The 16,610-nt window shown below is 40.6% G+C and overlaps 1 protein-coding gene across 1 annotated transcript in view; it reads left to right on the top strand.

Moving 5' to 3' along the window:
• Positions 1-16,610, top strand: part of LOC310984129 (CUB and sushi domain-containing protein 1-like) — a gene marked incomplete at both ends in the record, with an annotated part of 396,452 nt that overhangs the window by 351,349 nt on the left and 28,493 nt on the right. Inside the window, 8 exons of the mRNA XM_083969256.1 lie at positions 725-898; positions 3,013-3,186; positions 4,026-4,199; positions 5,825-6,013; positions 7,680-7,856; positions 9,759-9,944; positions 15,007-15,183; positions 15,780-15,959. Of these exons, the coding sequence (XP_083825382.1) occupies positions 725-898; positions 3,013-3,186; positions 4,026-4,199; positions 5,825-6,013; positions 7,680-7,856; positions 9,759-9,944; positions 15,007-15,183; positions 15,780-15,959 (1,431 nt within the window). The remainder of the gene's footprint in view (positions 1-724; positions 899-3,012; positions 3,187-4,025; positions 4,200-5,824; positions 6,014-7,679; positions 7,857-9,758; positions 9,945-15,006; positions 15,184-15,779; positions 15,960-16,610) is intronic.

Genomic DNA, 16,610 nt, shown 5'->3' with positions numbered 1-16,610 from the left:
GTTTACACCTTGAGAGGAAGCTACTTTTTCTGTGAGTGTGTTTATGCAACACCCTCACTTCCTCCTTTGCAAAACTATTCAACAGGTGTATGTGTTTCCGAATGCCTTAGGATCTTTACCACTGTTCGCTGTCTTGGGGACTGTGATCCAACTGTTTCCAATAGAGTGTACTTCCTAAATGTGGGGTATATGTTGGCAGTGGAAGATTGGTTTTTCAAATAGAGGGTTACTGTGCAATGTGCCTCTGCTGCTTATTTCAGAAAAACTTTCCAATAGGCTACAGAATTTCTAAGCGTTGCATAATGTTTGATATTCCAATGAAAAAGTGAAATGTGTACTCTTGAGGAGTTTCAGAAAATGATTAAAAATTGAATTCTAGTTCACATTAGACCAGTGGTTGTCAAATGTTATTTTGACCTGAGAATGGATGTGTCTGTTCTTCAAGCTGGCTAGTGGTTTGAAACCAGTGTCTCCAATGATATTAAGGAGAAAGGATCTTAAATCTTCTGACCTAAATCTAATTCAGCCCAGCATTAGATTGGAACATTCAATATGAAGTGTTTAAATTCAGGTCTTATAGTCTTTTGTCCATCTAACTCAACATTATGAAAACATCAAACAGCATAACGCAGAGTGTATTATTCCCTCATAAAACCAGAAATGTTCTAATTTCCAGTGTGTTTCTGTAATGACATGGTCTCATTATCACTATTTTATTATTTAGTCATCTCCTGTGGTGAGCTTCCATCTCCACCCTTTGGGACAAAACTGGGGACGCTGACCACATTTGGAGCAACGGCAATCTTTATGTGCAACCATGGTTACACGCTGGTGGGGTCACATGTCAGAGAGTGTGGTGCTAATGGACTGTGGAGTGGTGCAGAAACCAGGTGTCTAGGTAAGGTCCATTAAATGTTACAGTATAGGATGTACATTGTTTAGTGACCTGTCCTCAGACACGTTGGAATAAAAATTAACAATTTGATCAAATATAAAAGCTAAATTACAGATTCAAGAGCGTGACAAGTTAAAAACAATGCATACCGGTAGTGAAATGTAGTGTACTTGTCAGAGTCAAAGGCTTACAGGCATCTTGCATTAAAGATCTATTGCATCACTTTTTGTCAGATTTTACTGTGTAATGCCAAACTAGCGTGATGGAAACATGTTTTCTCTGGTAAGCACAGGGCAAGGCAGTGTATCTCAATTATTTTTGTAAAAAAGAATAACTGATCTTTAATGGAGATGTGTTAATACAGTGATTTTATACATAAACTTTATTACTACATGGGGTTACTGCAGGACTCTAGGTAAGGTCTATGGAAATTAGACCAGCAATAAGTAAGATAAACTGTGCACATGCCTCAGTAACTCAAATGATCTACAACTGAGACATTTTATGACTTAATACATTAAGGGCTTGATTTAGACCTTCAATACGCACTGACCAGAGATGATTAATCCTGATTTTATACACACACACACACACACACACTCTCTCTCTCTCTCTCTACTCTGATTATTCAGCCTTGGAGTTACATGCTAAATAATAAATTTAATGCAGCAGGACACACATTTTATGTGATGAATGCATAAATTAAGGCATGTCCACGTTGTCTGTGTTACTATTCTGAAATTATGCTATTAATAAGAGTGTGCAAAATAACCTAAACAATAATGTAATACAAGTTTAAATTCACACTCTTTTAACCACTATTTAATAACAGCTGCAAAAGTGTTTTTATTTGGTTGAATGCCAGATACGTAACTGCACTGCATTTATTGACTTGCTGTATATGCTGAGAATCAGACAGCATCACAATGTTGTTTATTCAGTATGATAAAATCTTAAAATTGCCCTTTGACATAAAGTAACTACTTTTTAAATATTGGGTTTATAAACCCCCAAAAATTATATTGAAAGGCCCAATCGGCCTGATGCAGATATAAAATACAAAGAATAACATCACAGAAGTTTTCTAATTAATAGATAGATTGTATGGTCAGTTATTTTCACACACAACACTTGTGTTAATGTTCCACAATCCTTTAATATCCGTAATCTGATTTTATTTGTTCATTAAAGAAATGTGATTCTTTCTCGAAAGCAAAGCATCTGTTCCTCGTAAATTTGGAAAGGCTATAATTTGATGTATTTCGGTGTTTAACATGTGGCAGTTTCACACAATCCTCTGTGTGTTGTAATCTGGAGGTACATACAGTATATCGACGCAATAAATCACAATTTGCTTCAAAAGAAATCTCAAAGATGCACACTGCTGTAAACAGTTTTGTTATTCATGATAAAAGCCCTCTATATCTGGTGGGTCGTAGATGGTGTTAAAAGTAGAAATATCAGCAAGAGTAATCTCTCATGAGTTCTGGGAAATAATGAATTTTCTATATGTCTGTTTTCACGGCATTAATCATCATTCAAGAAAGTGTATCGAATCATTTGAGAGAAAACTGTATTAAATGCCAAACACATCAAAGGGCACTGGGTCTCAGTCATTGACTTCATGAGGCACATGAACATGAAGGAAGGGATTGACTGTGAGAGGCGGGTGACTGGTCTGCTAATAGTTGAAATGGTATTGAATACAATTCAACGATTTCCCACACCTAAGCCCTCAAGTTGTGTCCTGCAATTTACATGCTCAGGTTTTAAGAAATCATGAAAGGATGTGGTACTTGAAGGCCATTTAGCAAACACAGAGAAATCCTTTAAATGTGCTGATTTTAACAGGCCATTAGTGTGCCTGTAATTGCTGCATGGTTAGAACTGCAGTCACAGAGCTGCACCGTTTCTGAGCACTGATCACTCACCCGCTTATTTGAGTATAGAACGAGCACCTTGGTTGGAAGTCTAACCGTTTAGACAATGACTTAAAGTAGCTTTTTTAAGGCTATAACTACAGTTTCATTAAACCAACGGCAATAACTTTTAAGAGAATAGAGTGAGTTTAAGTTAAGTACAGTGTATTAATCTCTATATCTTTCTGTCTCTTGTAGCTGGTCACTGCGACTCTCCAGATCCAATAGTCAATGGCCACATTAGTGGAGATGGCTCTAGTTACCGTGACACAGTGGTGTACCAGTGCATGTTAGGATATCGCCTAATTGGCACATCCGTCAGAATCTGCCAGCAAGACCATCGGTGGTCTGGAACAACACCCGTCTGTGTCCGTAAGTACTCTGTGATGCCAAAACCATTGCAGATTATCAGCACCGCATCATGGTTTACTACTTTGTCGTTTACTGTGAAAAGACATAGTAAAAAAAATAATTCCAGTAACTGTTTAATTCTTAGGCCGCTAATTACCGATAATGTCGAGAAATAGCCAAGAAAAAACGGTCAATTTCATAGTAATGTCATGTTTTTCATAAAGGCAAAAGATTGCACATGCTTTGAACTTTTTGGGAAAGGTCAGAATTTTTCTCCACCAAGTTCTTGCAATTGTCAATTACAATCAATTATTTCTGGGCTATTTCTACGCAATCAATTGTTATTTCTTGGCTGTATTTCTCATAATTTCTATGAAATTGACTATTATTTCTTTTCATGAGATTATTATTTTGCTTTTTGTATGTTTTGCTATATTGCTTTCCCCTTGTATTTATTGATTCTTAATTGTATTGTACAAGTGGTGTATTGTGTCTTCTGTTATATACGTATGTCTGCGTCTACTGTATGATTGTATCTGTGTGTTGTGACTGTATTAGTTGTTTTTGTTCTACTTTTCCCCCTGATGGACTTGGAAGAATATAATAGTCAATTTTGACTGAATGTTTGGACTCTAGGAAGAATATCTATGCTAATGCACTGGTGCTAATGGAGATCCAATAAATGAAATGAAATGAAATGAAAAAGTTCTCCAACTGACTTTCCCTGCAGCATTTGTATCTTTCAACAAAAACATAAAAATATATTTTTTAAAGCTCAGGAAATTACTATAATGTTCCAAATAATACTTTTTTCCACAACTGCAATTTGTCATACTTTGTCATTCTCTCTACTCCCTTAGCGATCACTTGTGGTCACCCTGGCAACCCATCCAACGGACGGACCAATGGCAGCGAGTTCAACCTCAATGATGTTGTCAACTTCACCTGTAACAGAGGTTACATCCTCAGTGGAAATGCTCGTGCTCAGTGTCGACTCAACGGACAGTGGAGCAGCCCCCTACCTGTCTGCAAAGGTCACAAGCTCATATATTAACAGAGTTACAGATTTATACCCATGTACGTCCCTATAGAGGCATTAGTTGAATTGGTTCTGGAGACCGGGCTACATACAATGGGATGAGACGGTGATGTGGGTTTTTCTTCCATTTCACCGCTGTTTTATGTTAAGAACAAGAAAAAGCAGTCACGCACACAGGCTTTGTCAATGCAGTAATGCATCTTTCATGTGCCTTCATTGTTTTCACTCTAAAATAATTACATTCACTTTCTTTTACTGATGTTCACCGTCACTCAGGAGCAAATGAGTGAGATTGTAATCAAATGACATGATGGTTGCTGAAAAAGAAAACATTATATCCAACTCAAGCCATGCTTTTTAGATGGTCAGTGTGAAGTCAGTATTTGTTGGCTCAACTTTCTTCTAGCCACAGTATGTCAACTGGAAAATTGTTGTGCAAATGTGCTGCCAGCAGACTGTTAAATTGTGAACTGAATAATTGTAGTATAAATACACTCTTACCATTGAACTTATTCAGCCTCGATGAGAGCTGTATGTGTGTATGTGTGTGTGTGTGTGTGTCTATAAATAGACAACTAGACAAATGTATTTGTGCACACACACACAGCTGGGTACATGTCCAGAGACATGTTTCTCTCCTCTGCTGACCATGCATGGTCATTATACTACAAGCCTCCCCAGAACTCTGGTAGTGTCCCCGTTATGATATACTAAAACACAAACGCGCGGGCATTCAGCAAAGTCATGAGAGCAGATCGATACAGTGTAGTTGCTCACATGGGTTTTCCATTGAAGGGATTCATCCTCGCTTGCTTGCTTTCTCCATCTCCCATTCTTTTTGTGTGTGTGTCTCTCTCCCTCCCAGCAGCAGCTGTCAGTTATGAAACTGAAACTTTCTTTGTTCCCATAGGGTGCCAGACCCACACACTCGCACACAAACACGCACTTACGTACACATGCACACACACCCATGTCCCCCATGGACTTGAAGTTGAGTGAATGTCAGTCTCCCCTGTGACATGTGGAAAATCAAACTCCACACTTATTGGACTGGCATCCACCCAGAGAGCAGAGCAGAGTCACGGGGACCAGAGGAAAGAGCAGAGAGAACAAAGACGAACTCCAGAGAACAAAGAAGGTTATGACAAAGAGCAGTTTAGAAAAAAAAAAACAGGACAGAGCAGCAAGGGTGATCTGAATTTACAACACTGTGGTTCAAGGCTCTGTATCCTAAAAGTATTCAGTATGCTCCCGATTATTGTGAGAGATTGTTCTGATTTGATTACTTCCGTGTTTTGCACAAGCTATATATGAAGACTCAGCACATTAACCCAAAAATCCACAATTACTGTAGTGACAAAATTTGTCAAAAATAGGGTGTGCCCTTTGCATGTATGCCACCTTCCCACTATGTAATTCATCACATTTTATGAATGCAGTCATGCAACAGTAAACCTGTCAATGATGACACAACATGATGATGATTAATAGATATCTAAAATCTCAGTTAACTACTTTTTCCTCTCATCTCATCTCATCTCCTTCTATTTTAATAGACTTGATTTTAGGAACTTATTCAGTAGTGGATGCTCTAACAGAGTTTTCTGTTCTCTTCTACAGTTGTAAACTGTTCAGACCCTGGCCACGTGGAGAATGGCGTGCGTCAGTCGGGCCTACGTTACCCAGAAGTCTTCAGCTACGGCGTAAGTGTGGCAATCCACTGTAAACGAGGCTTCTACCTGCTGGGGTCTGCGCTCCTTACATGTCAGCATGACGGAAGGTGGGACCGACCAATCCCTCGCTGCCAAGGTATGGAAAGACAAATGCAGATACTGTAGGTTGATCATTTAAACTGAGAGAAAAGATGGCAACATGGGTGCAAGAGACCAATGAGAGAGAGAGAGAACAATAGATTTAAATTCATAGCCATAGCTGGCCAAGTTACTCGCAACTTTTTTTTTTTGAGTTCTACAAAATATGTCTACAAAAGTTGGCCATGTTGAACACGAGTAGTCATAGGAAAGTGGGTTTCTATTTATTTTTCTTTATATTTGTCAGGAAAATCCATTTAAGGAGTGAAATGGCTTGAGGGGCCACTGGGAGGAAGATGAGGAGCGAATGAGAAACTGGGAGAGTAAGAGAGGGTTCAAGGGAGAAAATGGGGGGGAAGCAATCATAAAAGGAGGGTGAGAGTATGAAAGAAAGAGGCTTAAAGGTTTGTGTGTGTGTGTGTGAGAGAGAGAGAGAGAGAGAGAGTGTGTGTTTGTGTGGGGGGGGGGGGGATTAAAATAGAAAGAAATAGGTGAGCATGTGTCTCTTAGGGCAACAGGCGTTCTTGTGAGAAGGCCACCAAGGCTGATAGAAATGTAGAGATTAAACTAGAGAGCGATATAGAGAGAATAAAGCTGACTCAGAGATGGAGAGAGGATCACAGAGCTGCCAACAGGGCCACAGAACAGCAACCGAGAGGTAGAGACACTGGCGTCTGTGCATCGAGCATTACATTCAAGAAACAAGGTGTTTTCGGGAAATTGGGGGGAGAGGGTTGGTGACTGTGGGGCGCAGGGTATGAACTAATACAATCTGGGCTAAGGGGAGATATCGGAGGGCCAGTCGTCTGGCAGAAATAGAAAATCGAGAGCGGTTTCACATCTGTGTCCTCCAGAAACCTGTGCTTTGTTAAAGTAGTTTTCGGTACAGATGGGAGAGGGATGGTGGCTCTTTTTAAGTCTTCTAACTATTTAATTCAATTTGAGATGAGTTATTGGTTCTCTCTCTCTCAGGCAATGCAGCTGAACCCAATAAAGAATTAAGCTTTCCTGCTATGTATATACTGTGTAATCAAAGCGGTAGGAGATTGTTTAATAATGAGTGTACAAGTGATATTGTAAAATTACAAATGGTCTTAACGTAATGGTTACCATGCCTATGACATAACCACAAATTCCTCAGTTTGATTCCATCTTGGGACCATGTTTCATACCCATCTCTCCTTCACAATGTTTACTGTCTACCTCTACATCAAATTAAGGCAAAAAAAATGCTAAAAGGATACAAAAGGGGTAAGCAGAGAAAAACTATAACAGAATTGTAAGTCAATATCTTTATTATTTAAAAAAAAAAAATAACACGTCTTTTTCCCTCACATTTAATGAATAGTTATCTGATAGAGTAAATTAAAAATGCTATCTTTTCTATTTTATCGAAGATGTAGTTCACTTGATCCCTCTTTCTTCCTCTATTTCCTGTGTGTGCCTTGACACAACTACACACAGTCACAAAAACAACAAACACTTGTGTTAATCTCACCCTCTCCTTTGCTGTCACCCTCTCCCTCTAGCTGTCTCCTGCAATGACCCAGCTGCACCACCTAATGCAGTTGTATCTGGAATCTATAGTTGGACACGATCCCACACACTCCAACACACAAACTCTAACACCCCCTCTGTTTTTAAATCTATCACTGTCTCTATAGCCATTTCCTGTGGAGACCCCGGCATACCCCCGAATGCAGTAGTATCCAGAACCCAAAGTTGGACGTACGGTTCAGTGCTGCAGTACTCCTGTCTGCCTGGAGGGGTGCTGGTCGGCAACACTACCCGCCACTGTCAGGAGGATGGCACATGGAGCGGAGTGCCACCTTACTGCACTGGTAACAGCAAACCGGTCAATGAAACGACTTGTCTAGTGGTGTCCAGCTAGTAGAATTGCAAAGCTTAGATTTTTAAGCAGTCAAGTTGTCATGTATTCTTTTATACAGGCTGAGTGTTAATAAGTATAAAGCAATAATCCAGCAATCACAATGAAATTGTGAGCATGAAAACTGAGACTGGTAACAGGGAAAATACAATATGTGTAATTTATATGATGAAGATGTTTACACCAAAACAAACAAACGTAGCTACTACATGTCTCCAAACCATTTTTGTGAAGTGATGTACTGTATGTAGACAACACCACACTCATAAAATACAAAAAAACTACTAAAATAAACTGGTAATTCAGTAAATTTACCCCAACCCTTCCCCCCAGTTAGGGCTAGACATAGAAATAAAAGAAATTTAAAAAACAAAACAAATAAACAGTACAATGAAAAACACAGCAAACATAAAAACTAAGACTTTAGAATGAGAAACAAACCTGTTTTATAAGAGATAAAGGCTGAATAAAAGAGTTTTTCCACTTGAGAATCATGTCCTCTGTGCTAATGACAGCATCAGATATTACTGGATTAATACACAAGACCTGTCAGTGAAATATGACGCCTTTATGGCACCTTTATCATTTCTATTGCAGGAATTCATAGCAAATTGCTTTGAAAGTGTTCTTGCTCTTAGACTTGTGCACTCTATGCAGCTGTCAACCAGTCCACTGCAGAGGTGAGGGTTATTATTCGCAGTGGTATAATTTTGAAAATGGCGCAGATATATAAATCTAGCCACACATGAGCATGTGTTCAAGGACTTGACTTTTCAGTTTCCGCTTTTAATGAATCAGTAACTTTAAGTCAATTAAGCTTTGCTTATCTGAAGTATTTTAACATTCCCAACCTCTCTTTAAACAGCATTAAACAAAAGTCTAATAATTTGCTGGTGCATTACTGTATATGAAATTTAATATCAGCATTTGACAATCCTGCTTGTGCAAGTGATCTTGAGAAAACTGTATACTATAATTTTCGGGGTAAGATTGCAAAATTGACTTCAGTTTAAACTGGCTCTCTGCTGCTCTGTGTATAACTCTGCCTGAGCTGCTTGTGTAAGAAACGGGCCAGAGGAAGCAGGTGGAAGTGCTGGTTTACTACTCAGGTTGCAAGTGCTGCTCTACAGTAGGCTTACGCAGATCCCAAAACACTACAACTGATCATTTCCAAACTCAGCATCAACTGTCTCTACAGCTGAAATGCAATTAGCTTACTCTGCTGGCCTCAAAACAGAGCGCTCAGCAGGGCAGAATCCATCTTGCAGCTGAAGACCTCATTGAGATGCAAGGCGCTGCATTTGGAGCTGTACCCTGTTAAACTCACAAATCCCCACCGATGGAACTTAAGCTGCTAAAATTGTGACACGCTCAGTGCTTTTAATGCTAGAACAATTTGGCATCGCCTAAATGCAAAGTACAGTTTTACAAAGTGTGCGTGTCCGGGTACGTGCATGCATTTGTGTGACAGTGTATGTGACACACTGAGTATGCTAAACATTTGTGCATTTTCTGCAATATAGATTATGAGATGACTAACATCACAAATGCTTTTTTGTGGATGTTGTTGACCTGAAGCATGAATGCACACATACAGTATTTTTAGCAATAGTAGCTCTAGTGTGAGGCAACCTCCTGATCCTGTGTTTCACCATTTAGTTACATAAAGCAGTACAACCTATTAGAGGGGTAATGGACATCAGTTGAACGCAGCTTTGCAGTGCATGTGGTTACACGTGTCCTTGTTTCCCATCAGTTCAGGACTGTGTGGGCCTCCTTCCCTGCCTCGGTGCTGTGTAGCGTATGTGTCTGGCTGTTGACATGCGTCCCTTTACCTTCTCTTTTCTCACTATAGGCGTGAGTCCAGGAGTCTGTGGGGACCCAGGGATCCCTCCACACGGTGCTCGTCTGGGAGGGCAAGAATTTAAAACCAAGAGCCTGTTGCGTTTCAGCTGTGAGGCGGGATACAGTCTGACCGGCTCAGCTGAAAGGACCTGTTTGCACAATGGCACCTGGAGCGGCACACAGCCTGTCTGTCAAGGTGGGGACGTATTGCAATGACTATTTAGATGACCCTCGAGGCCATCATTTTAAATTTGATTCTATTGACAGATGGAACAAAAGACTCTCTGCTGCAACTGCCACTTCAAGCAGCGCACGTACCCCACCTTCATTTTTTTTTTGAAATAACATTCTTAATTCTGTCATATCTCTTGGTCATGTAGTATTGAGTATCAAACAGTTAGTAAATAGATATAGATGGACTGTGATACACTGCTTTCTTTTCCTATTACAGTATGAACCCTTCAATAACCAGTTGCAGTAAAATAAAAGGGATCAAAAAATAATAATAACAATAATAATAAAAGGTTGCAGTTTGCTTACATGTATGTAACACATTTTGTGAAAATTCATGGCATTTGTGGCATATAGACTTAATTATTCAGTGTTTAATGTTAAAATAAATCAGCTCAGGCTCTGAAGTCAAACAGATTAATTTCTTCGTTGAAGAATCAGTAGTATCAGGCCACTCGGAGCCACTTGGTGCACATGCTACTGACAGTAAGTATCTAATACACCGCCAAACAGCTTGAAGTACATTACATACGTTGCACATAAATTATTGTGTTAGTTAAACTTACTTGCTTTTACATGCATGCACTGAGATAGATAGAATTCTAAAACTGGAGAAGAATAATTATATATGTATGGCGAAATTGACCTGAAACTACATTATGAATTGTTTGTCTTTACCTGATATCACAGTTACAGTTTTTGTGAATTGCAAAAATATATAGCTCCATTCTCTGAACCAAATCGTCAGTGGCGTTCACCCATTTATTGAATCAGTCACTCTTATAGTAAAACCATAAACATTTTTCACCTGGTTACACACAAATGCATCTCTCATTTCACCTTTTTAACACTCACGGCGCATATTGGTAAACACAAGTGACAATGGTAAAGTATATTTGCAGCACAGATGTTTCACAGTTAGTTTAGAAACAACTCATCATACTTGTTGTCAACGATACGATGAAAGCAATTTAAGACAGTTCAGAGTGCACAAGCTGTTGAAGTTTGAAAGAAACAATGAAGAGGAGGTGGAAGAACAAAACCGGTCATTTCAGAGAATGTTTGTAATTGACCACGTACTTGTTCATGAAATTTACAGGACGAAGAGCACAACCCTCTGTGGCCACCACTGTGTAGTTTTTGCTGCAGTGAACTATTTACACAATCGCTGCACAAGAGAAAAAATAACATTTAGTGGCTGTTAGTGGTGATTTGATATGTAGACTGACCGCTAACTAACTTGACATTCAACAGAAAATATTTCATACAGTATAATATAGGAGGCGCACAGGGATAGTGGGAATAGGTTGTTTAAAATAGGGGCGGTTTCAAGTAAGTGTGTGTGTGCATGTTTATATCTGTGTGGCCCAGATACAAAGGACTGAAGTGTGTCACTCCTGACTGACTGAGCTGGATCTTCCACAGCACGGTGGTAATAAAGTGCGTCCTATACAACAGCAGCTTTCAAAGACATTCTTGAAAACCCATGGGAGTTTAGGGGAAATTAAAGTGGGTCCCCGAAGTGCGTTAGACACACTGGAATCCTGAGCTGTTGCCTGTGTTATGCTCCCTATTACCGACTGTACGAGGTGGGCTGAATAAAACACTGCTGACATTAACTCCGTTGTGCCCTGATGCAGATTCTAGATTGAGTTAGATAGATGCACTCTTCTGGCAGTAATTTTAGTGGATAGCGGGAGGAAGAGTGAGTCATACAGTTTTGTGTACTCTTATGTATATTGTGTGGCTGTGACCCGAGCACCAGCAGTATACTAAATATAGAACACAGAAAAGCATAAAGGCCAGGCTGCCTGAAATGGGAAAAAATAAGCAGCGGATCTAGTCTCGTCTCACTTTTAAGCTATTAAATTGCAGCTTTAGTTTGAAATGTCCTTGAAAAGTGCCATATATTTTGATTAATATTTTACATTTGGAAAAAAAAGTAATGTCAATCTTCAAAATATTGCTACATAGAATTTATATCTACATGAAATCCACAATGTCACTTTCTTTCATTTCATTTCCTGGTCAATCGTATCTCATTTCGCAAAAAGCTTTACAGATTCATCCCTCTCCCGATTCTACGAGACACAGCACTGACACAATGTCAAATAGTTGAGCAGCTTTGTTGACAGTGTGGTTGAAACTGTCTGACAGTTAAGCAATGAATTTAACTTTTGTTGATTCGTGGTTTGCGTACAAGTACTAGATTTTACAGACACCCATATACACACACACGTACCTGTGTCTATGTTGGTGTAACGCTAATTATTTATGTCTTTCTACAGTTGTTTTTCATTAAGCTAATAGTGGTTAAAAGCTGATTCAGGGAGGATGAGACATCTATCACTGGGACACAAACACAAAGAAAGACATGCACACATCCAAATAAGCACACAAATACAGACTGTGACTCACCCCACCTGTACTTGTTACACACACAGGCATAAACAGTAACCTGCTGTAGACATACACACATCGCTTTGTGTTTATGTACATGTCCACCTATACACCCTGTCTCTCACACACACTCTTGGACAAAGCTTTTAAGGGCTCTAACTAATGAATCCTGTCAATAGGTGTTTGATCGTTAAAAGGCCGACAGCTGTCATGATCTTATTAGTGAAATGTGCTGTGGTTAGTTGGTAATTCCTGTCGGTTCTGTTAATGTGCTGAGCCAGCGAACTTAAGATCGATGGATCGCTACGTTAGAGACTTTGGGCCCTAGTTTGCTGGCGCAGCGCAGGTGGCGCAAGGTAGCGCAGCCGGTCTAATGCAAGTTTCGACCAGCGCAGCCGAGCGCAAAGTCAGATTGGAAGATTGGCAGATCGCGCTGCACTGAGATAGGCGTGGCGGCGCAGCAGGGGGAGGCGTCACAGATTCAGCTTGGTGCAGTGGAAGTTTCGTCCGAAAATGTCCCGCCGAGGTTGCGCTGAAAGCTCGCCACCTCCAACCAGGTCTAGTCTCAGCGCAGCGCGGAGCGCAGCAGGTGCAGTGGAAGTTTGGCTGACTGACCTGCAGTGCACACACGTCACCAAGACCTCACAGGCAGATCTCCACAGTTCCAGACACATTTCAATGCAATAAATATCCACAATAACCACTATTTAATGCAACTAACGGAATCAACACGTGAATTTATATCTATATAGATTGTCCCGTCACATCTTACGTCAGATCAAAGCAGAGATCAAAGGCTGTCGGCGCGTAATGGAAACTCCACCTGAATTAACACAGCAGGGACGAACTGGCACTGAAAAGCAGCTGTGGATGTCCCAAGCAGGACTGAGGGTGGATGACTGCATGTCGCTGCCGTGTTGAGATACCACTCTGCCCTTGTGATGATCGCTGTATTTATTTATTTACTTATTAATTCATAAGCACGTGCGACCGCATCACGCGGCCGTAATGAAAAACAAAACACAAATCATCATCTCTCTTAGTCCAGCACAACAGCCTCGGTATCAGATAGTCAGTATATAGCCTACTACAGTACTCAGCATCTCTATCACAGAAAAAAAAAAGAGAAAAAAAGAGACGGACAGAGAGAGAGAGAGAGAGAGAGAGAGAGAGGAGGACAGAGAGAGAGAGAGGGAGAGAGAGAGAGCGCGTCCTTGCTGATTTCATCCACATGGTGTGTGTTTATGTTGTGATTAGTGTAGCCTATACACCTCTGATCTTATACACAGGGTTTGAATAAATGTGAGTTTCTTTATTAGTTTATTAGTTGTTGTTTCTTAGATTGCGTAGGGGTTCTCAGTGTATCAGATCAATCCTGGTTAAGTATATTAGTAAACTCATTGTTGGTCACTCTGAGCTCGGACCTCCGGGGAAACAGCTGTTTCCTCCGGGGAGAGGTTCGGCCTCTGGCGTCGCTGTCTCCTCCGTCCATGTCAAAGTATAAAATGACAAACTTGCAGCGCGCATCACCCGCCGCGCAGTTAAAGGTGAGGAGAGGAGCTCCTTTGATTGGTGAAGATCTGACTCGGCTGTGTCAAACCCACTCCACGCCTTTCTCTCCTCCTTCTGTCTCCCTCCCGCCCTCTCTCCTCCCTCTTCGCCGTTTGCGCCGGTGGGAGGGACGAGGGGAGGGGTTGCGCCGGTCTAAGTCTGACTGCGCGGCCCACGAATCTTGCGAAATGGACCTGGGCCACACCCCGTTGACGTGGCGAAGCTGCGCTGATCACAGACTTCACCTGGTCGACGAAACTAGGGCCCTTTGACTCCTTCTTCCGCTGCATCCTTCTGTCCTCCCTGACAGTTTTGTCTTACACACCAGCAGTAGTTCAAAAACAAAGGGATGGATAAAGATCCCAGGATTTGACTTGTCAAAAAAAAAATCGTTTATACTGTGAGAACAATACTCTTTAAGGGCTTTAATGCACAGCGTAGTGCAGCCGCTGTGAAGATGCCTTTAGATGCCTGAAGATTACTTTACGCATGTTGCAATGTCAAGTCTACAGCTATTTTCAAAACATAAATATGTTCCCTCTGCACTCTTACTGTTAACACTTTGTTTTCCCCAAGATAACCATTGAAGGACATTGTCCACAAGTCCTGACTGATAATTAGCCTCACAACCCTGCTGCATGACCAATGCCTCTTATTTGTTTTTCTTACCATAATGATCTGATGCAAAACACTGATGCATGCATATCTGCAGACATCACGTCCTGATTTTTAACAACAGAAGAACCTTGGAGCATTTTAAGACTTTGGTGTTTTGCTCAGTGGCACTTAGAGTGGGTGCTGCAGATATATCACCAGCCTCCTGTCAGCCTCCAGCACGCGAATAGAAAGCTGTACATCTGCCATTCAGTGCTGGGAATCAATCCAACAACCTTTAGTTATTAATCAGCCTCACTACCTCAAGGACATATTTTATGTTATTTCCAGCTGACTCCAGTGATAATCTCATTATTGCTGCCTACAGCTGATCAGCCTTGAGTGACAGCAACACAGTATTGCTCACACCGATATTATCAGTATGATTAATAGCTGCTGTTTAATATTTCCTAAATTCTCAGCTGTATCCTGTGGTAACCCTGGAACCCCGGCACACGGCAGGATAGTGTTCAGTGACGGGATCACCTTCGGGAACTCAGTGGCTTACGCGTGCTGGGAAGGCTTCAAAACATCAGGCCTAACCACAAGACACTGCACAACAAATGGGACATGGACAGGACAACCCCCTGACTGCACAGGTAGGACACGTTTTAATGGTGTTGCTTTATTACTGTTGTCTTTGTTCGTGGTAACACCAGGGGTGCAGTCATTATCATGAAACATTTGGTTTTGTTGTAGTTTGAATAGGTTTTTTTTGCTACAGCACTAAAGCTATATTACTTGAAATAATATCAATGGTGTATGTAATGTTTTTTTTTAGTTAAAGTAGCATAAATCGTGCAGGACAAGGGAAGCCTGCAGCTGTGCAGAGGCAAAATTGTGGAAGGTTGTGGTGTGTGAGTTTTCAACATGTGTAGTTTAAGTGAGCCAGACATGAGGTTGAGGAAAGGGAGGAAAAGAAGGTGGGAGGTAGATGAAATGAAGCGGAGCTGTGCTTCAGGGAAGTTAGGAAAGGCAGACGACGAGAAAGTGAAGTGGGAGGGCGAGGTTAAGGGGCAGGCAGAAAGAAGTGAAAACATAGTTTTTCACAATGTGTTAGAAATATCAGTGAGATACAGTAAAAAAAAAAAAGATTATAAGTCCAAGAATGTCACTTCCCTGGCGCACTACTACAGTCTCATCACACACACTGCACCTATCATATTTGTCATTCGTCTTCTCCTACCACCTTTAGTGATCAGCTGCGGGGACCCTGGGCCAGTGGCCAATGGGATCTATCTCGGAAGTGAGTTCACATTCAACCACACGATGACCTACCGCTGTAACCCTGGTCACTTGATGGAACCAAATGGACGAGGTGTTCTGCGTTGCACTAAAGATGGAACGTGGAACCAAACCAAACCCAGCTGTAAAGGTGAGAAAAACCAACAACACCCATAGCACCTGCTCCTCGGGTAAAACCGTGCACAACTTTTGGATTAATCCATCTTAACAGAATCTGCATTAAGGGATCTGCTTGACAGTCATTTAACCATTTAACAGTTTATTCTAAATTTAAGAGTAATTTGAAGTGTTGATCATGTACATAGAATATGTAATGAAAGAAACATTTTACAATGAATATGTCAATAAACAAGATATAGGACTCATGAAGTATATGAAGGTGCAGAGTATAAAACTTGAGCTGTGTTCACCTACACAATCAATTTCAGTGTGGTGTGGGCAAGCATGTATTATGAACATTTAGTTAAATTTTTAGAACTAATATTGACATTCTATCGCCAATCAATAATTCATCTTTATTTATAAATGTATCCTTAATTTGTTGATATTTTTTTATTTTAGATATGTTTGTTCATGTGATGCAAGCAAAGTATTATTGATTTTGAGCATGTGAACCCAAATAGCAAATATACAGTATAGGCCTATATAAATCAAGATGTAGTTAAATTTTACACCGCAGCTCAACACCATGTAGTACATGACTTGAACTGGAAAAGATGTCAAGTCTAAATGTGACAGAAATCTAACAACAAGGTACTTAAAGCAGATATCAGTGGAATGT

The sequence above is a fragment of the Trachurus trachurus genome, assembly GCF_905171665.1.
Source record: "Trachurus trachurus genome assembly, chromosome: 3".
NCBI lineage: Eukaryota > Metazoa > Chordata > Actinopteri > Carangiformes > Carangidae > Trachurus > Trachurus trachurus.
Note: the sequence above shows the minus strand (reverse complement) of the source record. Positions and strands in the feature narration are given on the sequence as shown.